The sequence below is a fragment of the Erythrolamprus reginae genome, chromosome 2 (assembly GCF_031021105.1).
Source record: "Erythrolamprus reginae isolate rEryReg1 chromosome 2, rEryReg1.hap1, whole genome shotgun sequence".
Lineage (NCBI taxonomy): Eukaryota > Metazoa > Chordata > Lepidosauria > Squamata > Dipsadidae > Erythrolamprus > Erythrolamprus reginae.
In genome coordinates this window covers 260671609-260697116 of record NC_091951.1, presented here as the reverse complement: position 1 = coordinate 260697116, position 25508 = coordinate 260671609, and the positions used below count along the sequence as shown (strand labels likewise).

General features: G+C 39.2%; 1 protein-coding gene across 4 annotated transcripts in view; it reads right to left on the bottom strand.

Moving 5' to 3' along the window:
- MLLT3 (MLLT3 super elongation complex subunit) overlaps window positions 1-20026 on the bottom strand; it is a 171531-nt gene extending 151505 nt beyond the window's left edge. Inside the window, exons 1-2 of one of the 4 annotated variants that reach the window (XM_070742521.1) lie at window positions 19971-20026; window positions 2353-2533 (exon numbers count right to left, since the gene is read on the bottom strand). In XM_070742521.1, coding sequence (XP_070598622.1) covers window positions 2353-2533; window positions 19971-19982 — 193 coding nt within the window. In that variant the 5' untranslated portion in view covers window positions 19983-20026. Of the gene's footprint in view, window positions 1-2352; window positions 2534-3358; window positions 4472-19970 lie in introns of those variants that run through there. The other 3 variants (XM_070742520.1, XM_070742523.1, XM_070742522.1) reach the window with 3 other exon arrangements.
- Window positions 20027-25508: the final 5482 nt, after the last annotated feature.

Sequence of the window (25508 nt, the reverse complement as noted above, 5' to 3'; positions counted from 1 at the left end):
TAACGTAACAGACAGACAGGATAAAAGCATAGCATCACTGTTCTTCTTGGGTTCCTCTGCAAATAGAATTCAAAGGAGTAAGGTGTCTGATAAAACAGGTAATCCCTTTCCCTTAAGAAGGGATCCAAAGTAATGTCCATAAATGGTAATTTGATCCCAATGGTTTCAGACTATAAATATACACTCACCCACCATTACTCTAGGATTACTTTTATAGAAATGGGATGGGACAATGAAATATATCAATATTTTATTGTATACAAGAGCACCAAGAAAGCATTTACAGTATTTATATTTAACATTGCTTGCGTCATCAACTGAAAAAACAATCCTATTTACTAACAAAATTATCTTGCATGGGACAGGAAATATTTTTTAAAAATCAATAATAACAACTAAACAAAAGTCATGAAAATCCATAAATTGCAACCCAGAATTTAAGGAAAACATGTCCTCTATTAACATTTTACTCCCATTAAGTGTATAACATAGCTATCAAGGGACAACCTGTTGGGCTTTCTGTATTACCAAATGTAACATGAACCCTCAGCAATGTAATATATACATGCAGAAACCTAGTTACGTATATCAAGTATTCGCATCTTTGCACATTCTGGACTATAATGAATATATTCACTTAACAACAACCCACAAACCAATGTTACAAAAATCATGTTTCTTTAGACTGGACAGAAAGTTATTCAATTTGAGGAATTGGAGTAGATCATCACAAACCATTATAACAGCATGGATGCAGGATTTTCAGACTTAATTCCTATTCATATTAGGACGTCTCACTGATTTTTAAATAGACTTACATCTGAATAGCTACACCAAAGATTGGATTGTACTAGAAAACTAAGGAACCTTTTACTATGAATAATGCCAAAAGAAACATTTATCCACACTTCTTACATCTCTTGGTAAGAATTATATCTGCACTACAGCTTCCAGAAACAAATTTCTAACACATATCAGAGGAAAAATAATTAAACTAAACCTAAAAAAGAGATTGTATTAGCAGGTATTTCTTTTTCATATTGTAGCCAAATATGTATCATAGGAAAACCAGTATCAGTGGAGGTTTTGGCAAAAGTCAAAATGGAACATAAAACAATACTACAGTATTAGAAATATTTAACAGTACATATGATAATTCAGTAAAAGCATTCAAGAATTATAAAATAAATAAATCAAACAAGCAGGAGAAAAACAATATATAACTTACAGAAACTAGTATCCAAAGATGCTACAATACTTCAAATAATCAATCTGAAAAGATGAAAAGCTTACAGATCCTGCCCATTTTTTCCCATCCTTTCCTTTCACAGATTCAATAATTCTCAAAGCCTCTAAGCAAAATGGATTTATTAGGATGCTATTTTAAAAGACCACAGGAGTTCTATATGCCAATAAAGATTAGACAAACAATAACTGCTAACCATTGTGCATACTCAGATAAACAAACCTGTTCACAAACAAAGCACCTTATTGTATTCGTACTGTTACCTTCACTAATCCTACTAAAACAGTCAAGACAACAGCTTGGAGGTCATGAAATGAAAATTGAAAACAAGGGCTTCCTAAACCTCTTGAAATCAAAGGAAAAATCACTGTCATTCTTCTGTGTTTTGGAGGCATTTGTTTGCATTTTTTTTGGTCATATGTTGACTTCTTTTAAATACATGCTAAATCAGTACAAGCAGTGAAAGCACAAAGACTAAACAGTTTTCATCCTAAAACTTGCATAACTCAATACTTTAGATAACATTTTGCCAATACAAAGAGACATACAATCCAAGAGAAAATATAAAAAGGGTACCAAATACACAATATTTACTTAACATTATTCTGCTTATTTCTAGTGAAAGATAGGACCATAAACACTGCAAATGAAAACAATACATGTATCACAAATCAATGTAATATTTTCCTCCATGGCTGGTAGTACAGGTCAAAACTATAGCAAAAACTGAAATAGACACATTACAACAAATAAATAGTATTAACAAAAAATGTCAGGATATTAGTTGCTTCATTATAAAAGGAAGCTCATGTCTCTCCCTGACATTTCTCAAAGGTTGCAGCAAACCATCATCAACCTCCAAAGGTGGTGAAAAAGTATTCCCTGCTCAGGTGTCCATCACCCTGATTTTCCATTAGGCAAAACTATTTCCTAGACAAAAGCTTCACCTCTACCCCACTCAATCCTTTGCAGAGAATAACCAGGGTTTCATATCATGAAAGCAGAGTGTGGAGTTTGGAAGTCGAAGGGAACCAACCGTTTTCTTTTACTCCTTTATGCAAACATATTAAAAGAGAAATTGAGACACCTTTGTCCTGGAGTCTTACCTCTTTTTGGCCTAGGGAAGCTGTCATGCAAGTGAAAAACGACTTTCTCCACAAAGTGCTGAATGTTACTATGCTCGGGTCCTCTAACAAATACCATCCAGTCATGAGTAAAACCTTCCACGGTGGGTTTCTTCCTCACCTGGGCTCGATGGCCAAGCTCCAGTTTCACCTGAACAGCGCACTAGGGAGGGAGAAAAAGGATAACAATGAGTACCAGAGAAAAAGCAAGGATACCTCCCCCCTTTCCCTCAACTCCACTCCTGTAGATTTCAAGGTTCCCTGAAAAGGACAAAAAGAAAACACACACAAAGAAAATAGCTGCCTGCTTATAGAGGTTAAGGCACCATTCTCTTACTTTTAAAAGAGAGACCTTGCCAGGGAGGAGAACAGCCGGGATTGTAACGGAATGCAGGCTGGAAAAATTGCAACCTCGAGGCCCCGGGGCTTGGGTAGAGAATTTGGGGTTGGGGGACACGAAAAAGTGGGAAATAAGGCGGGAGGGGGGGGAGAGAACGAATTTCTGAAGAGATTCATTCCCACAAGAAGCCATGCTAATAAATAAAAAAGGGAAAGGAGCAACGGACAATAATATTATTATTATTGCCTGTATGGGGGCTTGTGGGATTTTTCAACGGAGCTGGCATTGCAAGTTGCATTCGAAAACGCGCTCCTCCGGCGAAGCAGAGATCGCCTCAGAGTCAATAGCAAGAAGGGAGGAAGGATGAGGAAGGAACCGAACAAGGAAAAAAGGAGGTGCGGCGAATTGAAGTAGTTTCAAAACCCATTTTTGCTTTTTTTTTTTTTGCAGGAAAGAAAGCTTCTTGCCTCCGCCGCCACGCGTGTCCATGTGTGTACATAAACACAGACACACAGATATACACCTAAGCCGCGCGCAGAAAAGAGGACGACTTCTATGGGGGGGTAGGGGGGGGGGGAAAGGGGTGCCCGCCAGCTGTCAGAAAAGCCACGCCGGGGGGACGGGGGGGGCGCGCGAAGAGAAACGCACCATCCTGAGAGGCGCCTTCCTGAGCTGCCGGCCAGTTTCTCCCCCCTTGCAACACTGTAGTTACTCACGGCTCCCGCCCGCCCGCCCACCTCCCCGGGCGCGCGGCGGAGGCGGGTTGCTGCCGCTGCTGCCGTTGCTGCTGCTGCTGCCGCTGCAGAAATATGGCTGGATTATTATCCGCCTCCAGTGTGCGTGCGTGTATGTGTGTGTGTGTGTGCGCGCGCGCTTCATTCAACTGCACAGAGAGGAGGGGAGAGGGAGCGCGGGGGGGGGGGTGGGAGGAGAGAGAGAGAGAGAGGAACGAAAAGGAAGCCGCGCGCGACAGAGAAGGGTTGGCGGAATCGCTCCCCCCCCCCCCACACACACACACCAACCAACCCCTCGCTGTATAATTGGCAGCGCTGTGAGGGAGAAGGACGCTGTGAGGAGGGGGGGAAGAGGTTGCTCCTCGCATGTACTCACCGAATGGGCCATGCCTGGGGGCCTTGGGGGTGTCTTCAGCTCTCCCCGCCCCCACCCTTTCAGCTCCAATTCATGAAGAAACGGAGAATGCGCGCAGGAAAGGAAAGCCCATGGCGGACGCTTTCACCCCTGTGGGCTTGCTTGTTATTTATTTTTTTATGTTATTTTTTTTCCCTCTCCCCCCCCTGCCTGCCGATAGTACTGCTGCCGCTGCCGCCGTCGCCTTCTTCCTTGTCTGTCGCTCAGCTCGCTCCTTATTAAACTAAGCCCCCGGCTCTGGCTGCTGAGAGCTACCGAGAGCATGCGCCCTGGTGCACTCCTGTGCCAATTCCTGACACTCTCGTGGATACAAACACCGGGCCAGAAGAGGAAGAAAAGAAAAGGGGGGGGGGGGGGTTTAAAAAAAAATAAAAGCGGGGGGTGGTAGAAACAGAAAAGAGGCAGAGCCAATTTTTTAAAAAGCAGCCGGGAGTCCGGAATAACAATAATAGTAATAATAAATAATAATAATCGATCCGTCGGAAGAAAAGATTGAAGGGAACCCGCGTGCAGGTTGGAGCCGTGCGAGGCAACGCAGCCTGCCAGCCTCCCCGCCCCGTCGTGCGCACACACACACTTTTCGTGCTGCGCCTTAAAGTAACAGGTTTATGAACTGAGACGGGGGTGGGCCAAAACTGCCCAACCCCAAAAAAGTTTTTTTTAAAGTCCTGGAATTTATCAATAAAATATTTTTTTTTTTAAAAACCGGATTAAAACTGCTGGAATGTATGTCTAGAAGCCTTTTCAGCTGGTAGCGAAAAGAGGAGTGGGGAGGGGGAGCTGTCTTCCTTTTCGTTATGAGGTAAAACGGTTGGAGTCCCCCCCCCTTTTTTTTTTAAGAGAGACAAAGATCTTTTTAATAAGAACTTGGAGAAGGAAGGAGGGTGTGTATGTGTGTGTTTCAAAACATCTCGGAATTCCTGCCATTACTTCAGCGGTTGCCAATTAAACGTTTTAAATGATAACTTGAAAGAGGTTGGTATGCATTTTTGTACAAAAATTGGATGACAAGAGTGGAAGAAAATCAAACTCCTTCAATCAAATAAAGGTGTGCAACTGGAAAGTTGAAGCAACTTGTACCTGCCTTTCGTTTTAAATGATAAATGTACTGTATATCAGTGAAGCCAAAGAAGCACTCTCGGTTAGATCACAATTAGTGTTCTTTATATCAACAAACAAGTATTGACTGATTCCAGTATAAAATTAGCTGTGGGATTATTGGGGAGATGAATGAGTTAAGAAAGGAAGGAATGGAGAGGTGTTCTGCTCAAAGGCCCACTGGCAGAATTAGCTTGTCTTTAAACCCACCTTACAAGATCTTACCCAAAAAGTAGAAATAAGAAATTAATATGATTCCAGAAATCCTAGAAGGATACACATAGAGTACCTAACAGAAAAAGAATGAATACCCTTTATTCAGCTTCCCTTCATTAAAAATACATCTAAAATGAAAGTTTAAATCTGGAACCAACTCCCCCCCGGAGATCAGAACTGCCCCTACTCTTCCTGCCTTCCGTAAACTCCTCAAAACCCACCTTTGCCGTCAGGCATGGGGAAACTAAACATCTCCCCCTGGGCACGTTGAAGTTATATATGGTATGCCTGTATGTGTGTATGTTAGTATAGGGGATTTTCTTAAATTTATAATATTTTAATTAATTGGATTGTATTGGATTGTTTTTCACTTGTTGTGAGCCGCCCCGAGTCTTCGGAGAGGGGCGGCATACAAATCCAAATAATAAATAATAATAAATAACTAAATAAACCTATTCTGACCTGAAATAACACTCCCAAAATAGCAATTGCAATCAATTATTGACTACAGTGGTTATAAACTGTACTTGAAACCCCATATACTTTAGCAATCAGCAATTATAATGTTAAAAAGACCAATAATCTGGCTCGATTTCTGAGGGATAGGAAAATAGTTGCTTTTCCTAAAGTTATTGCTACATCTTCAAAATAGATTAGTGTGTAAGATGTGCACATGTAGGTGGAATGAGTTGAACATAGCAAAAATAGCAATAGCAATCCTTAAATTCAATACTTTCCTATTCAGGTAAAGTACCAAAAGGTCCTTTAAACTCAAACTACCTGTAGATTTAACTGTAATCTACAATCCTAAATTAATTCAAGGTCTGCTAACATAAAAAATGTCATATCTTTTTTTTTCACTTCTCTTGTGGCCTTATTATAACAAGAAACCTCTATATCCGAATCACTGATAAAATCCATACAGAACACTTGGTTTTCATATTTTTAATAAGAGAACCTCTAATTCTAAACATGCCATATCCTTAATTTAATTGCAAACTTTAATAATATCACTCCTCATTGCATTTTAGGATTAATATACAGGTAGATTAGGATTCTCTAGACTGCTCTGTAACAACCTCTTGCTCATCTTCTGTGAAGCTTTTTTTTTATGTTTAGCATCCAGCCACATAATACATTCAAAAGTTATCAGAGGTGGAGTTCAGCAGTTCTAGAGAACCGGTAGCAGAAATTTTGAGCAGTTTGGAGAGCTGGTAAATATCACCTCTGACTGGAATCACCACCATTTATTCTCTGCCTTCCGGATCTCAGCTGATGGGTGGAAATGGGGATTTTGTACTTCCCCTGGATTGGGGTGGGAATGGAGATTTCACAGTATCCTTCCCCTGCCATGCCTACCAAGCCATGCCCACCAAGCCATGTCCACAGAACTGGTAGTAAAAAAAAATGAATTCCACCACTGTTCAAAAGCTATATATAAGTTTTGTAAACAATAAAAGTTTTTTTTACTCTGTGTACTTTTTATTGGTCTTAATAAAGATGATTTGATTTTTAAAATGTTTTTATAGACTTTAAATGTTTTACTCTTTGTTTTCTTCTTCTTGGTGATTACAAATGCAAGCTTTTTTAAAATAAAGAAAGGGGAGTAAGAAGAGAATTATAGCGCCTTTCTTTTTTTTCATTGCCATCTAGGTGCCCAATATATATACATATGGAATATGTCCCACAGTGTTCTGAAGGGAGGGTCTTCTAGATAGTCCCCTTGAGAGTTGAAACAGATTTTCTGATCTATTAAGGCAATTGGTATTACTGTATTGGTCAAATAAATCAATGAAAGTTCTCTTGTAGTGTCTGAATTTTTCTTTTGGGATTTTCTTAAAGTCCCCAAATCATTTCTTGATGGTACCTTCTTAATCTCGGTAAGTTTGTACACTTTTAATTGGGAAGGATGGAATAAGAGTAAGCAAAGTGACTTCAGGATATTCAGCACTACTGGACCTAGAATATTGAGTGGACATACTTGAACTGTAGTGAATAAGTTTTAGTTCATAGTACTGTAAACAGTTTAATTGATAACAAAATACAGGTTTCCTAAACATTGTAATGGAAGAGTGGCTAGAGGTAAACATGGGAAATAAACAGCAGCCTTTGAGCCCAAGTAGAACTCTGTAGTTTTTTAAAAATTAAATTGATTCTTTATATTATTTTGGTGAAGTTAAAGATTATTGTTTAAAGACTCTTGGGTCTACCATTTACCAATTTTAATTGCAGCTTAGGTTAAATGTTGTTTAGGTATTTATTTCTTCATTGCAATAATAGTCAAACTGTTCCAAAGTGTTCCATGTTTTCTTTAAAACTTAGAAAGATGACTTTTTGGAAAGAGAGTCAGAGGCCAGCTTTCTTGCACCAAATATTTTGATCATTTTTCTCCCGTTTGAGGATGGGGAGTTTTATGAAGTAAGATAGATGTCAAACATGGCAGATATTTAAGGTAACCATTTTTCCTTTTAAAACTTCCAAAACCTGTCCACTCTACTTTTGTAAATTGTATCTCAAGAAACCACACAAACCCTACTGAAGCTTTCAGGGCCACTGAAATTGTGCATCTCTGACTTAGCCAGTGTACTCATTCCGCCAGAAAGTATATTGAAGCCTTTCTGAGAAATAAATGATCCACTTGTCTCAACAGACAGTGATATGTGACAGCTCAGTGGCACTATTGCTGAAGATACGCAGTTGTGCTCTTACCAAATTATTTGTTGGGAACAAGGCCGGTCCTACTTTTAATAAAGATAAGTTGTTTGTGTCAACTGTCAGATTTGGAATAATATTTCATTATACTGTAGTTTAAACCATTATTGCATCTTTATTGTCTGATATGAGGAAAGCAAGGAAAGATTTCCTGTCTTTTTATCAATGTAACTGATTAGTTATTACAAATCTTAGTTTGATTGGTAATCATGTTTTTCTTTTCTTTTTCTTTATTTCTTAGAAATGGGCTGAATCTTTATATAAAATTGAGCTAGTGTAAGAAAACATGAAAACCAAGGCACTCTAAAGAAAAGGAGACAACAACACTACAGAATACATGCAACTTTCTGGCTCCATCGTTTCAGCCCAAGTATTGTGTAACCAAAGTGCAGAAATTTCCAATTTTCAGCACTTTTTTTCAGCAACAATTAATGTTACATTTCTAGTAACTATTTTATTTGAGTCCTCTCTCAGATAAATAAAGTTCAGCCTCATATTCGCCAGTAAAATCATTGTCAGCAATTGATCAATAAAGAATCTTCCCAGCCCTCATTCCAAAAAGAATATCCATCTCTTTAAGTATACAAAAAATGGCATCCAATTCTTACATTATCACCCAAAGAAAAGGGAGGAGGAAATATCTCTCTGCATGCCACAGCATAGCCTTCACCTATGCTGAGAGGTTATGGGCTAGCCAAGGAAAAAGAGAGTGGTCCATTTGGTGTACATAAATCTGTTCACACATTTGCTTGTGGAAGTAAGTGCACAAATAATTTTTAACACCAATACTTGAAATTAACGGGTTCAGTTTAACTCAGACCTTTCAATTTGGTGGATTAGCTATGGTGGTAATTGTAGGGAAGGCATTTCTAATGGAAACCTTTTGGATGTCTTCATGTGAAGAATTATTATTATTATTATTATTATTATTATTATTATTATTATTATTATTTAGATTTGTATGCTGCCCCTCTCCGCATATTACTAAGCACTGATTCCAGAAGTCTTCCCATTGACATTGATCACTGCAGCATAAATTATAATTCCTGACATTTGTGTTGAGTAAAATGGTGTAAGTTGTGGAAATATATTAATACGTAAGCCAACCTTACATTATTCAATTGAAGATTTCCAGTTGAAAAGAATAATAAAAGTGGTTATTGCTTTGAATATACAATAGAGGATATTTTTAACATAAAATTGCTTCCTACAACCTTGTAGGATTGTTTGTGGATTGTTTGTGTTCCTTTTTGTTGATGGATTCCACAAACCTCACCCTGAAAAAGATCTACAATGAAAAACAATGTGCAAGGGTTTGGAAAGTAAAGGTTGAAAAGATTCTAAATACACAGGCAAAGTTAGACACTCATTGTGAACCAGAAAATTTACCTTAGGAAACAAAAGGAAAGAAAAATTCAAAGAATGTACTAATTGAATAAATGCAACTGGTGATGAAGGATCAGAGGAGGAAAATGGCACATCTAACAATATTTAAGAACTGCTTTTATCATCACTCATTGCATTGTGACATCCTTTGGAAGATTCTGAAAAGGTTTTTTTTTAATTGCTGTTGGTTTGAATTATGTAGCACAATTTTCTGGGCTGGGGAAGAGAAATGTATTTATATTATTTACAAAAGTTAACTCATTCATTCATGGGCACACATACACATGCATATACATACATGTTTGTAGTATCAAAGTAAGCAACATTTTCCGCATGCTTTGGATGAGCACTTCCCCATCTAACTTACAATTTGCAATCCATTGAAGGCTTCTGTTTTTATCCCGAATCTATAACAATGGGAAATGATATGTTCAGCCAGCAGATGGCGTAAACAATCTTTGAACTTTTGTCCTCACTTGACCTCTTCCAAAGGCCCCTACAGTTCTTGGTCAGTCTGAGTTTACCATGAAGATGTGTTGAACTCTAAATTAATTCAATAGTTAGTCGCTTACAGCAATTTGCTACTAAGACAATATCTACATATCTACATATTATAGAGGCAGAATCCAGGCAATAGTTTTGCAAGTGGTTAGGGATACTTCTATGCATATTAGTGCATGTTAGTACTCAGGCATATATATCGAGTCCTTTTCACCTTATGGTTGAGAGCACGCTTTTCTTATAGCAGCACTTAGTTGCAAAGCTCACATGGTACAAATTATAATGCAAAAACAAAGCAGAACCACTTGTGACCTCAAGGTCACTATATAGTCAATTTGGTTGTACCTCTGAGAATCCTTGCGCATAATATAATGCACGTGCATATTACAATTACAATAGGCCACTGCTCAAAATATTTTCAGTCACATGTACTTTTTAACATCATATGCCCACTGCTATTTACAAGTCTCAAATTACCTTATATTGTATTATAATACATTTGTTACATGTGTCTGGAGATACTTAACATGACATCCAATACACACATAAAATACGAGTATACTGTACTGGAATTACATTTAAGACCACAATGTATTCATGCATCTAAGCCACTCTATTTTGTATCCATATTACTGATGTCTGAGATTTAACAAATGGATTCATATGTCATGCAATAAACTATGTTTTTTTAAAAAAAACAAAACAACAGATTATCCATGTTTTTAGTTAGCATTATTTGAAAATCCAGTCTTTATAGTTCAGTAAAAATGGGTTGATCATCATAGAAAATTTGTGCCTATTGTTTCCTAGAACAGGGGTAGGCAAAGTTGGCTCTTCTATGGCATGTTGACTTCAACTCATAGAATTAGCATGATTGGCTCAGGACATCTGGGAGTTGAAGTCCACAAGTCATAGAAGAGCCAACTCTGCCTACCCCTGTCCTAGACTATCATGGAAACACTCAGGTATTCTGAGATTAGAGTGTCTGCAGGCAAGGTAAAAAAAAAATCAAGATAGAAGATGTGATTATGCAATTAAAGCTCTATCCTTTTTAATGTCTGTTATGCATGTTCCAAATGCTAATCCTAACTCTAGTCTGGCCTTAAGCATGAAAACTAGCTGGGTGATTCAAGGTCATTCACTGTCAGCCACATACACTGCACAGGGTCGCTGTTGTGGGGAAGTAGATATGTTCACTTCCTCAAGTAGATCAATGATAGATAGATAAAGAGAGAGAGAGAGAGAGAGAGAGACTGGTATAGATATACTCTTGATATAAATATTTGTAATCAACAGATAGTTTAGAAGGCTGCCATTGAGATAGCCTACCAATAGAGGGAAAGGGCTCAATTAAAAACCAACATTGAGGCACTGATCATAGCAGCACAGAAACAGTCGCTATGCACCAGTTCCAAGAAAAGCAGGGGTCTAACAAACTAGACAGGACTCAAGGTGCAATCTATGCAGATAGGCCTCAAAGACAATTCAACACATAGTGGCAGGCTGTAAGATGCAAGCAAGAACAACACACACTGAATGGCACCACTAAGCAATTGGCATTATGTAGAGGAACATCTGCATGGTGTCTGGGCTAGACACTCTCAAGTTCAAATGGGATATTCCACAGAAGTTATTTTCTGGAACATAACAGGTCTGTTGGGCTTCCAAAACCAGACAGATACCAGTCAGTCAATCAAATATGGTAGTAGACAAGGACCAGAAGACAGCAGTGGTGATAGAGCAGTGGTATTAAGTGACAGCAAAATCAGGATGAAGGAGCATGAGAAGTTGGAGAAGGACCAGAGCTGATGGAGAAGCTAGAAAGAATGGGGTAGCACAGGGTCCCAAGTGCTCCTACCAATTGTGGTAAGAACACTTGGGTCCATGACTCCTAAGCTGGGACAGAGACTCCAACAGATCCCATGAAGGATATGACAGCTGTCTGTCCAGAAGAGTGCTGTCTAAGGAACAGTTGAGACATTGTACAGAATCTTGAAACTCCCAGGCTGACAGAGGACTCAATATTGAGGAACATGCATATCACCTACTATAGGGATGAGAACATTTTATTTACTCATGTGTTTTTTAAAGATATATCATACCTGGGTTTCAAAACCAAACAGCAAAAAAGAGATATAATACTGCTTGCTGGTTGTTGGTATCTAGATACGGTTCAGATTTTGGTGGGCCAGATAGAATAACTTCTCCATTCTTGTTACACAATTCCTCTCAATAATAGAAATACATTACTCATTCACACAACACACAAAGCCCTAATATGGTTTGTATGCAGGAGTGGGCTACTGCCCGGAATGGGGGGGGGGGAACGCAGTGGGGTAGTGAAAATGGAGCTCCACTGCAGAGCACCCAATTTGCACTGAAAGATGTTGAAAGAAAATGCAGGGCATCCTGTATAAGCCATGCCCACAGTGTGGTACTAAATGTTTTGGTAGCCCTTTACTGTTTGTATGTGTGGAGCCAATTAGCACATGATCAACAAAACACAGTTAAATAAATCACGGTATACCTAGCTAAAACATAAAGGGAATTGTTTTGTTTTGGTACAGTTTGATTTGTGAACACAGCCAAAACTGACAGGCAAAACTTTTTTATGATGAGTCACCGCTACTACAAGAATTTTAATAATATTTGGGTAAGAAGAATGTTAAAATATTGACCAGAAATTGTTTCTTGCAGTTCATGCACTTTAGCTCTAATTTCAATAGCTACTTGAGATCCACTCAGAAATGGTAAATAGAAGCAGCTATTTTGATTGAAATTATCATCTTTGCTGACAGGTTTACAAAGCAGTCAAATTATAGGAGAAACAATAAAAGAATTTTGCACTTTAAAGACTAAGGAATGCTTATGGCATTCATGGATCACAATGAAGTGGCTACTGGATATTTCCCACAATAGATTTGTTAGTCTTTCAGTTATCACAAGATGCTTGTCTTATTTTCCCTGTAAAAGACTGGCATGGTTATTCCTAAAGTGACGAAAGTGTGGAACGGAATCGAATGCTTTTTTATTTCTATCCAAGCCATAAACAAATTACAAAAATCCCATCTCTCCTTTTATCCCTACTGCAGTCTACCGGTACAGATAAAGATGATGGGCTGGTAGCAAAAATTGAGCTGCACATCAGCTTCGCTTTTGCAGGGCCGCGCACGCGTCCCAGGGAGATTTTGCTTTTGTGCGTGTGCAGGAAGGAAAATCTCATGAGGGGACATATGTGTGAGATAGATTTCTGTGATTTTTTTTTTGCTTCTACGCATGCACAGAAGCAAAAGAATCTCGTGCACGCGTTTGTCCTCTCACAAGATTTTGCTTCCCGCGCATGCTCAGAAGCAAAATCTCATTGGAATGTGCGCCCACAGCAGAAGCAAAGCTGTGCACACAGTGCACAGGTAGCATCAGAATCGGGAATCCGCCCCTGAACAAGCTTCGTATAGATAGTCCTCGACTTATGACTACAACTGAGACCAGAATTTTTGTTGCTCAGTGAGAAATCTATTAAAATGAGTTTTGCCCCATTTGATGAATCATTGCAGTTGTTAAAATTAGTTGGCTGTTAAATGAATCTGGCTTCCCCATTGACTTTGCTTGTCAAAAGGTTGCAAAAGATGATCACATGATCCTGGGATACTGTAACCATCATAAATATGAACCGATTGTCAAGCATTTGGATTTTGATCACAGAGATCGTGGGGATGCTGGAGCAGTCATAAGTGTGAAAATAGTCATAAGTCACTTTTTTCTTAGTACTGTTGTAACTTTGAATGGACACTAAATGAGCTGTTGTAAATCGAAGACTACCTGTATAGGAAAATAATGCTTCAGAACTTCATGTAAATTATCACCTCTCATCCCAAAATATGTTTCGGTACCTAACAGAACAGAAGAGAACAGAATAGAATAGAATTTTAGATCTTGTAATTTTAGAGTTAGTGCATTTAATTTGCCTTTCCTTCGTTTTCTCCTTTTTGTTAGCGTATGCTATATAAATTCCCCTTAAATAGGTCTTCATTGTGTTCCATAAGTTCTGTAATGTTATATTAAAATCAGTGTTGATCTGGAGAAAGTAATCTAGTTCCTGCTGCATTGTTTTTATGAATTGTTTCTCTTTAATAATTGTCTGATTCATCATCTTTGTTTCGATTTCCTGGTTGGGTCTCTCCATTTTAACAATAAGGGGTTATGATCAGCCCAGGCATTTGGAAATATTTCTATGTCTGATATTTCATTAATGAATTCCATATTTGCCCAGGCCATGTCAATTCATGACCAGGATTTGTATGGTAAGGAGAAAAGGGTATATTGTCTAATGTCCGGATTATAGTAACACCATATATCTTTTAAAATTAATTCTGTTACCAATTGTTCAAAAGTTGCAGGTAATTGTTTCCTTATTTTAGGTTTGCTTGCACTTTTATAATCTTTATTCCTATCACTAATTGCATTGAAAGCTCCCACTATTATTATGTTTCCTGAAGGTATTTCTAGTATTTTTTATGCAAGTCTGCAAAAAAGCTGGATTGATCGAAGAATAGAATATAATTTTATTGGCCAAGTGTGATTGGACACACAAGGAATCTGTCTTTGGTGCATATGCTCTCAGTTTACGTAAAAGAAAAGATAAGTTTGTCAAGGATAACAGGATAGATAGGTTATTAGTCTTCTCGTGGCACTGTAAAACTGTACTTAACTTAAGGAGTTATTTAAAATATTTGAGCTCACAGCGAACTTCTGTTTATAAACCTTTGATTTTAGGAGAGAAAAACAATGGGGGGGAAATAGGAATTAATATTTTATTACCGAGTCTGTCAGTTGGAAAAAGCTCTCTTCCATGGGCCAGACAGAGCAAATAATTTTAATTATCCTAGTAAAGAAGAGAAGACTTGGAGAACAACTATTAGGTAGTGTAGGCCGTAATTATGCATGCTACATATAGAGGGGATTTTTTTCTTTCCTTCAGGTGAAAAACAGCCTGAGCTTTAACACAACTTCTAAGGCTTAATCTGTCTTGCTGTTAGCGGATGTCAGTAGTTTGGAAATGATGTGCTATTTTTAGACTGCAACTTCTCCTCAAGTGCAATTTAAGCATCAATAACCTAATTGCTGAGGTTTTTTCCCCCCTAGTTGAAATAATTGAGCATACGAATATGGGCTTTCCTGTGAAACTCCTGTTAACAGAATCGGATTCCTGCCCCGCGTATATAATACATCGCTTGATTTTCTCTGACAGTCGCTATTCACTTTTTTCTATAGTTTATTACCCTTCTTGTGTCTCTGGGAATTGTGCATTTTTTCCAGCTTGAATAAACGATTCTAATGATCTAAATATCATCCTCAGTCATTTTTAGGCTGAGTAAGCAGCAACGATAGCTAATTATGAGCTAAATGGATGTTTCTCTCCTCCCCTGCCAGAACTACTCGTAGAATGTTAAAAACCTATCTCAAACTCAGCTAGATTTCCCAGCTGTGCAGTTAATCTGTTTTCATCCGATTCAATCTCAACAAAGATATAAAAAGGTATGCATTAATAAACACACCCTCACTGTAAAGCTTCTGTACAGTGTTTAATATCACATCCTAGATTTTTCAAGCTGGATTCATTGCAATAATGTGGCAATGTGAAGCAGCTGGATTAAAGCAGAACAAAATGCTATCAATTTAAATTTCTTCCATTATCAACTCTAGGAAGAGGAATATACAGTGACTATTTGCACACTTAACCACAAAATAACTAAGCACATTTTAGCTTACTCTCTCCAGCAAGACCCGTGACCAGTTTAGGGTCCAATATACTGTGTTGTGCAAACCCAGAAATCTAGGCTGAGCAGACAATGATTGTTAATTATGTGTAGATGTGTTTTGCAAAGATTAATCATAGGGCTATACTAGTCAACTACATTTTAACTTATGTTTTGGGCAGGGGTGGGCTACTGCCCGGATGGGGGGGAACGCAGTGAGATAGCGAAAATGGAGCTCCAACCCAGAGCACCCAATTTGCACTGAAAGATGTTGAAAGAAAATGCAGGACATCCTGCATAAGCCACGGCCACAGTATGGTAGTAAAATTTTTGGTAGCCCTTCACTGGTTTTGGGTGAACCAAATATTTGGGCTATGGTGGTTCCGGGTATTGGTGACTTAGTCCAGAAACAGTAGCAAGTGATCTAGAACAATATGCAAAACTAGCCTGCAAAGCATGTACCTGTATATTGGTGCTATAGGTTCTTGCCCATTCTAAATGGTAAGATCCAGCTTGTGTGAGTGTGGGTGTGTGTTTGTGTCTGTACGGGTGTACTGGATATATTCAAAAATTGGTCAAAGTTTCTCTGCTTGAAGGAATTACTGTATTTTTCAGAGTATAAGACGTACCTTTTTCCTCCCTAAAAGAGGCTGAAAATGTGGGTGTGTTTTATACTCTGAATGTAGCTTTTTTTGAAGCTTCTTTTTCAGCCTTAATGAGATGCTAACAATTTCCCCAGCTCTTTCCTTGCAGACTTTTTCATTGTTACTCTCTCCAAATAATGTTTTTCCAGCGTTTGCAGGATTTTTTCATTGCTCTACTTACTCCAAATAACTTTTTTTCCAGCCCTAACGAGGTACTAATGATCTTACTCATTCCAAATAAGGTTTTTTTAAAGCCCTAAACAGGCTTAAAGTTTTAGATTTTTTTTTATTCTCCTCACCTCACCTTCTTCCTTTGGCAGTGACTCTCCTCCTCCTCTTCTTCCTCCTCCTCCTCCCACCCAAATTCCGAGCTTTTATTTCTTTCCTAATGGGTTTGCACGCATTATTTGCTTTTACATTGATTCTTATGGGAAAAATTGCTTCTACTTAAGAACGTTTCTACTTAAGAACTAGATACGGAATGAATTAATAAGTAGAGGTACCACTGTATTAGGCCCGTGTATTGCTTTGAATTCAATGAGGAAAAGGGGCTTCAGGCTGCAAAGCCATACAACACTAAACAATATATTTTAAAAAAATGAAGTACATGACTGTTTCTGTAAAAAAAAAGGGGGGGGAAATAAATGAAACATTTTGATAAAATGCTTTGTTCTTTTTGATTTAATACATCCATTTTAATATAAAGTATGACATTGGGTATAATGACCTATTTTTTCAACATTTATTGTGAGCTATATAAAAGAAAATCTAAGAGTAGACTTTCAATGTTTCACTTAGAATTTTTCACTTAGAAAATCTGTTTTCTGTAGATTTTCTCCTGGGAGATTGTGTTTCAGTATGACATATGAAGAGAGAGCAACAAGACTCCTTATTTATGGATAGGATAAATTTTTGGTTAGTAACATTTGAATTCCTTTGCCTAATTAACTCTTTGTGGAATATCCTAAAGTCACCATATTTTTCAGACTATAAGATGGACCTTGGTTTTTGGGGAGGAAAATAAGAAAAAAAATTCTGTCTACCAGCATCCATCTGGCTAGTGTCCTTTGCAAACAGCTTGGAACAGGTATATTCACCTTGCAAAGCTCCATTTCAGAGATTGTTTTCAGCCTTGCAAAGCTCTGTTTCAGAGGCTGTTTTTCAGCTTTGCAAAGTTCCATTTGAGAGGCTGGGCAAGGCTACATTTGGTGTATAAAATGACTCAGATTTCAATTCTCTTTTAGGAGGGAAAAGGTATGTCTTATACTCTGAAAAATATGGTATTTAGGAAAATACTCAATTTCTGCAGAGCATAATTCAAGAAATCATGGTCTGGCTCTATTTCAGCCTGGCTTGATCTTTTACCCTTGTAGAGACAGAAACATGGCAAGTGCTACCATATTAGATACCTGGACTGATAATATAATATTACTAGAGAAGCTCAACAGTTTAGGCTGATAAGAATAGCTTCATTCCTTTCAGCAGCACTGTCACTAGAGAGGGGCTGTGGAAGATTTCTGTCCATTGAGTAGTGGGGGGCTTTTTTGGCTATTCAACATCTACATTGAAGTACATGTTTTTCCCAAAATAAGACATCCCTTGATAATAAGCCCAATCAGGCTTTTGACTGCATGGCAGTAAGGCCTGGTACTTATTTCAAGGTTCAAAAAATGTAAGACAGGGTCTTATTTTTTGGGAAATGCGGTACAGGGAATGCTCAACTTACAACAGTTCATTGAGTGAATGTTCAGTTACAACAGCACAGAAAAAAGTAATTTATGACCATTTTTCATAGTTGCAACCTTTGTAGCATCCCCAGGATCATATCATCAAAATTCAGATGCTTGGCACTTGGTTCATACTTAAGACCATTGTGTCCAAAGGTCATGTGCAGTAGCGGGTTTGTTTGTTTGTTTGTTTGTTTACTGCCATGCATTCAAAAGCCTGATTGGGCATATTATCAAGGGGTGTCTTATTTATTTATTTATTTATTTGTTTGTTTGTTTGTTTGTTTGTTTGTTTGTTAGTTCGTTTGATTTTTAATGCCACCCTTCTTTTTAGACTCAGGGCAGCTTACAACATATTAGCAATAGCACTTTTTAAAAACAGAGCCAACATATTGCCCCCACAATCGGGGTCCTCATTTTACCCTACCTCAGAAGGATGGAAGGCTTAGTCAACCTTGAGCCGGGGATGAGATTTGAACCGCTGACCTGCAGATCTAGCAGTCAGCTTTAGTGGCTTGCAGTACTGCACTCTACCCACTCGCCACCTCAGGTTCCTACCGGTATGAATGCTGATGCCACACCAATAGTAAAACTTAAGCTGCACATATAGCTTTGGGTCTCTGGCGTGTGCGTGCATGCATCCCAGCAAAAATTTGCTTCTGCACATGCGCACGAAGCAAAATCTCATGAGGGGACACACGTGCGAAAGAGATTTTGGTCACCAAAATTTCACACATGCTTTTCCTTGCGAGATTTAGCTTCCTGCGCATGCGCAGATGCAAAATCTCACTGAGCAAAATCTCACACTAGAGATCTGAAGCTGTGCACACAGTGCACTGGTAGCGGTGGTAGCAGCAAAACCCACCTGGTCACGTGATCATTTTTGCAACCTTTTGACAAGCAAAGACAATGGGGAAGCCCGATTCACTTAATAATGGGTAACTGTTCTGGTTTCAGGCTAATTCAGATAATAATTGAAATAAAAGATTGCCAGATGCTTATATTTGTAAAAACACAGCAGCTTCTTTATTTTTCCTTCATCTTCCAGTACAGTGAACCCTCGATCATCGCGAGGGTTCCGTTCCAGGACCCCACGCGATGATCGATTTTTAGCGAAGTAGCGGTGCGGAAGTAAAAACACCATCTGCGCTTGCGCAGATGGTGTTTTTGCTTCTACTGCCGCCCGCCCTTCGCCCGCCCACCCCGTTGCTCGCGCAACGGCTTCCCTGGGTGCCCGCTCGCTTGGGAACATCCCAGCTTCGCTCCCCAGCTGGGAAGCGGATCTAGGGAGTCCCCACCGCGCGCGCGTTGCTGGGGAAAGCGCGCGCGCTTGGGAACATCCCAGCTTCGCTCCCCAGCTGGGAAGCGGATCTAGGGAGTCCCCACCGCGCGCGCGCGTTGCTGGGGAAAGCGCGCGCGCTTGGGAACATCCCAGCTTCGCTCCCCAGCTGGGAAGCGGATCTAGGGAGTCCCCAGCAACGCGCGCGCGGTGGGGACTCCCTAGATCCGCTTCCCAGCTGGGGAGCGAAGCTGGGATGTTCCCAAGCGCGCGCGCTTTCCCCAGCAACGCGCGCGCGGTGGGGACTCCCTAGATCCGCTTCCCAGCTGGGGAGCGGAGCTAGGCTGCCCCAAGCTCGCGCGCGCCGCCCGCCCGCCCACGCTGTTGCCGGCTCCGCTTCCCAGCTTGGAAGCGGAGCTAGGGTGCCCCAAGCTCGCGCTCCAGCCCACCGCCGCTGGGGTCTTACCGGGGCAAGAGGGGGAAGACCCAGGGAAGCCTCTGCCCGGCGGGGAAACTCCACCATCTACGCATGCGTGGAAGGGCACGCATGCGCAGATGGTGGAGTTTACTTCCGGGTTGCAAACTAGCGAAATAGCCCTTTCGCGATCCTTGAGGACGCGAAACTCGAGGGTTCACTGTAATACATATGCTCTGACTCAATGGTTTTCCTTTTCATCTTTCTCTTTAGCAGATAAGCAAATTATTTCAGTAGTAACATCAAAACATTCCACAAGTCATTTTAAATTTATGGGCTAATCAGTGCTAGCAAGGAGCCATAAATTCTTTGCTTACTTTCTGGAGCATGTCGGGGATGCCTCCATCTTAGTATGACAAGATTGAACGGAATCAGCTTCTTCTTCCGTTTACACCCGGATGTGAGGTAATTACTTAACTATTTCCTCACTCATCCTAAAATCTCCTCCCTGTAACTTGTTCTAATCATTTCTGAGTGCGTCTGAAGTAGGGGTTAACCCATCTCCAATCATTCCCATTTGATTCATCTGAATCCATGTCTACGTCATTAGCCGCCTCCTCTCCGTTACTAACATTCCTTTCTGTCTGTAAATCAGGCAAATCTGCCAATTCTAAATTGCTCCCTCCTTCGGAATACAAGCATTCCTCAGGCTGAACGGGAGTATACACAACAGTAACCAACTTATCAACTGCAAGGATTCACTTATCAGCTGTGGCAAGAAAGGTTGTAAAGTGGTACAAAACTCACTTAATAAATGTCTCATTTTATCAAAAGAAATTTTGGGCTCGGTTGTGGTCTTAAGTAGTTTTATTTCTATAGTCATCCAGACATATGGGCACAATGCCTTCTGTATACTGAGCTTCAGTGGTGGGTTGGTCCCGATTTGGCTCAGTTCTCCAAACCGGTAGCGGCTACGGGAAGCTCAGCCCAGCCGCCTGGGTCGCTTCTGCACATGCGCACACACAAAACGGTAGCAAAAGCATTTAGAACCCGCTACTGCTGTGCTCCATATGTTAATGCTGAGCAATATTCTTCTTTCCACCTGATCAGAAAAGCTATAGAAGCCTTTGAGAATTGTAGATTCTCAAAGGTATTTGTAGGATAATAGCTATTCTACTATAAGTCTGTTTTTAGATAGCCTGTTATCTAGCTTTTCTATTATTTTAAAATTAACTTTGTTTTAATTTTTGAAATTACTGCTTTGGGGCATCACCGGTTTTATGATTTTGATAAAGATTGCTTGTTATTGTTTTCTCGAAAATTGCTCCGGGCTTCTACTAGGAAAGAAGCGGCATAGGAATAAAATGAAATGAAATGAATAAAATGAATTTAATAGTGATCAAAAAAGAAATGGTAGCTGTTAATGTAAGAAAAATCCTGCAACCAAATCTGTAGTTTTATGGGGGGAAAGAGCAATAGGGATGATTAAAAGTCAGTTCAACGTAGAATGAGCCCCTTTAAATAGAAGGGTTAAAGACAATTTTAAATCCACATTCCTTTATGTGTGCTTTTACGTATGCACATTATCAGTGAAAAAGATGCCTCAAAATTTCTTTCTATGGCATGTCTGAAATCTCCTTTTGTGTGTGCGTGTGACCCTCTCTAGCAAGCTGCCTCTTTGCCACAGGGTCACTTTGAGAAGGCAACAAGGGTGAGAGGCCAATAAGGCTATTGGCAAATCCTCCCCATTCAGTGAATAGTTCTGTTGAAAAATAGATATACAAATCTTGAATCGGCAATATAACTGTTTTGGTTCCCAACTGAAAACAATGGGATGGGTTTGTTGGAGCAAAGTCAGCACATGAATAACAAGATTCTTTTTGGTATGGCAAAAATGACCATGGAAAATAAAAAGAGACACCCGACAGGCTAACTCAGTTTATTTCATTTTTGTTGTTGTTATTCGACTTGCTGTTTCTTTTTGCACTGCGTTTACTTGTTTATTTGTTTATTTGTTCATTTGTTTATTTGTTTATTATTAATTTATTTGTTTATTTATTCCACCCAATCCTGATGGATCCAGTAAAAATTTTAAAATTATTATTGACAAAACTATGAAAAAACTTAAACAACAATGCAGATTCTGTGCAGTATTTGTAGTCCTCGACTTACGACCACAATTGAGCCCAAAATTTCTTTTGTTGGAAGAGAATACACTGTTGTATAGGCAGCATGATCCCGAACAGCGATTGTCATTCAAAATACTTTCAAATTAATGCGGCATGCAGTGTAAAACTGTCAATAAACTGGGTGGGTTGCAATTCAGAAACTATTTCATAGCAACTTCTAGAAATAGGGAGATTCAGATGGCACTCTACAAGATTTCTATGACAGGTTGATGACTATAACTGGGAAGTACAGTACAGTATATAGGAGGTAAAATATAATCTCGCGTAAGAATAACACTAGGCACTAGGCAGATTTGCATTTGCTGAGTGGATTCTCTTTCTGTCAATTTGTAGGGCACATCTACTATGAAATATTTTATTCTTTGATGAACCAAAACAATTACATGAAGCCTAAGTCCTATCCCTAATTCTATAACATGTTCTATGATCACACAATATCCCAGCCCTTGGTTTACTGAATTAATTCTAACCACTAAGAGTTGATGATCTAATCTTTTATAGTTTCTTCTCTGGCAATATTACACTGCTTACCAGAGCTTACAAAACATTTGTTAGACCAATTCTGGAATACAGCTCAGCTGTCTGGAACCCACATTGCATATCAATATTTTGGGCTTTGAAAACCTAGAGCTATGTTGCCTTCGATCTGATCTAAATATAGTTCATAAAATCATCTACCACAATGTCTTACCAGTCAATGAATATTTCAACTTCAACCGCAACAACACACGTGCACAAAATAGATTCAAATTCGATGTAAACTCGACTGCAGAAAATACGACTTCAGCAACAGAGTGATCAATGCACGGAATGCACTATGTGGCTCTGTGATTTCTTCCCCAAACCTCAAAAACCTTAACCTTAGATTGTCTACAGTTGACCTCACCGCATTCCTAAGAGGTCTGAAAGGGGCCTGCATAAGCACACCACTGTGCCTACCACCCCTGTCCTACTCTCCTATTGTTCAAATATACCTACTTGCTTTTGTTTATGTTTATACCATACCTATTACCTTGTACATGCTTTGACAAATAAATAAATAAAACTAAGTATCAGACATTAATATAATCAAGAAAATCCAGAAATATTTCACAAGAGCAGACCTTCACTCCTCCACTCGCAACAAAATACCTTATTCCATCAGACTTGAAATATTAGGATTAGACAATTTACAATTACGTCGCCTCTGATCTGATCTAAATGTAGTTCATAAAATCATATACCAAAATGTCCTGAATGACTACTTCACCTTCAACTGCAGCAATACACAAGCATGTAATAGATTCAAACTAAATCAGTGCCTGGAATGCACTACCTGACTGTGGTTTCTTCCCCAAACCCTCAAAACTTTAACCTTAAATTATCTACAATCGACCTCTCTGCGTTTCTAAGAGGTCTGTAGGGTGTGCATAAATGTACCACTGTGCCTACTGTCCCTGTCCTACTGTCCTATTTTATTGTTACTTTTTACTTATGTTTATACAAACTACTACTATCCTATATATGTTTGACAAACAAATAAAATATAAAATAAACCCAGATGGCTGGATTTGAACATTGACTCATAAATTCCGGGTGCTCTAGCTGTCCCATTAGACTGGGATGATAATCAGTAATAATCAGTCATAACAACATATATGAGGGCTACGAAATCTGAGCTGCAAATTCAAGATGGCAGCAAAGAAAACTTTTGCCCTTTTGTGACTATCTTGTAATTATTTAGATTTTTTTTTGCAGCCCACTCTGCTAGCCCTAATATATGCTATTATTACTGATTATCTTCTCAGTTTAATAGGAGAGCTAGATGACAGGGAATAAATACAAAGGTTGTAAATACGTCTAGCCGCATAAGAGATTAGCTGTGGACCTTTCTTAAAAAAGAAATAAATAAAATGTTATAGTTCCCTAGGGACAAATAATAAAAGCTTGGGCAGTCCTCCTGAGACACCCACATGGATGCATTTGATTTCTGATTGCCTCAAAAACATTATTCCCTGGAGAAATTACAGCATAACAAATACAAAGCTGACTTAAGAAATTATTTCCTTCAGCCACTGTACATAATCTGTTTCTAATGCTATTTTGACTGGATTAAAATAATCATAACTGTTGGCTCCTGTTTTGTTCAAAAATCAATTATCCTATATATTTGCTGAATTTTAACAGCTATAATTAGAGAGAAAAATGTGGCAGTCTTTTACTTTTGCCTAATTTTAGGAACAAACAGGACCCTTGACTATGGAAATTCTGAAAATCTTTCAATATATAACTCCCATCATCCCCAGCAAGCATAGCAGAGGTGAAATCCAGCAGATTCTGACAGATTCTGGAGAACCGGTAGCAGAAATTTTGAATAGTTTGTAGAACTGGAAGCGGAAATTTTGAGTAGTTTGTAGAACTGGTAGTGGAAATTTTGACCAGCAAATACCACCTCTAGTTGGCCCCAGAGTGGGATGGGAATGGACATTTTGCAATATCCTTCTGCCATGTCCACCAAGCCATGTCCACCAAGCCACACCACACCCACCAAGCCACGCCCACAGAACTGGTAGTAAAAAATAATTGGATTTAACCACTGACTCATGGTCATTGTAGGCTAATATTTCTGGAAAGCACCTGGCTAAAGAAAGTAGTGTTGTTTGTGGCAGAACTATTATAAAATTCCTTACCTAGGCAATTGTTTTTGTCAGTGCAAGAATCTTCTGACAAATTTTGTTCTCTGATAAGGAGGCGCAGTGGCTCAGTGGCGTAAAGACACTGGAGATGCTTTGTTCCTGCAGTTTGAGTCCTAGAACCTTGTGGTGGAGTGAGAGCCCATACTTGCCTCAACTCACCTAGCACTTCAAAAGCATGTTACATACAAATAGATAAAGAGCTGATAGATAAATTAGTGAAGATTGGACTTAATCCCTGGATAGTTCAGTGGATTTCAAGCTGGCTGAAGCATAGACATCAGAGAGTTATTGTTAATAGCGAGTATTCTGAGCAGAGACAGGTTACAAGTGGTGTGCCACAAGGGTCTGTTCTGGGTCTTATTCTTTTTAATATGTTTGTGAGTGACATAGGGGAAGGTTTGGTAGGGAAGGTTTGCCTATTTGCCGATGACGCTAAAGTGTGCAATAGGGTTGATATTCCTGGAGGGGTCTGTAATATGGTAAATGATTTAGCTTTACTAGATAAATGGTCAAAGCAATGGAAACTGCAGTTTAATGTTTCCAAATGTAAAATAATGCACTTGGGGAAAAGGAATCCTCAATCTGAGTATTGCATTGGCAGTTCTGTGTTAGCAAAAACTTCAGAAGAGAAGGATTTAGGGGTAGTGATTTCTGACAGTCTCAAAATGGGTGAGCAGTGTGGTCGGGCAGTAGGAAAAGCAAGTAGGATGCTTGGCTGCATAGCTAGAGGTATAACAAGCAGGAAGAGGGAGATTATGATCCTGCTATATAGAGTGCTGGTGAGACCACATTTGGAATACTGTGTTCAGTTCTGGAGACCTCACCTACAAAAAGATATTGATAAAATTGAACGGGTCCAAAGACGGGCTACAAGAATGGTGGAAGGTCTTAAGCATAAAACGTATCAGGAAAGACTTAATGAACTCAATCTATATGGTCTGGAGGACAGAAGGGAAAGGGGGGACATGATCGAAACATTTAAATATGTTAAAGGTTTAAATAAGGTTCAGGAGGGAAGTGTTTTTAATAGGAAAGTGAACACAAGAACAAG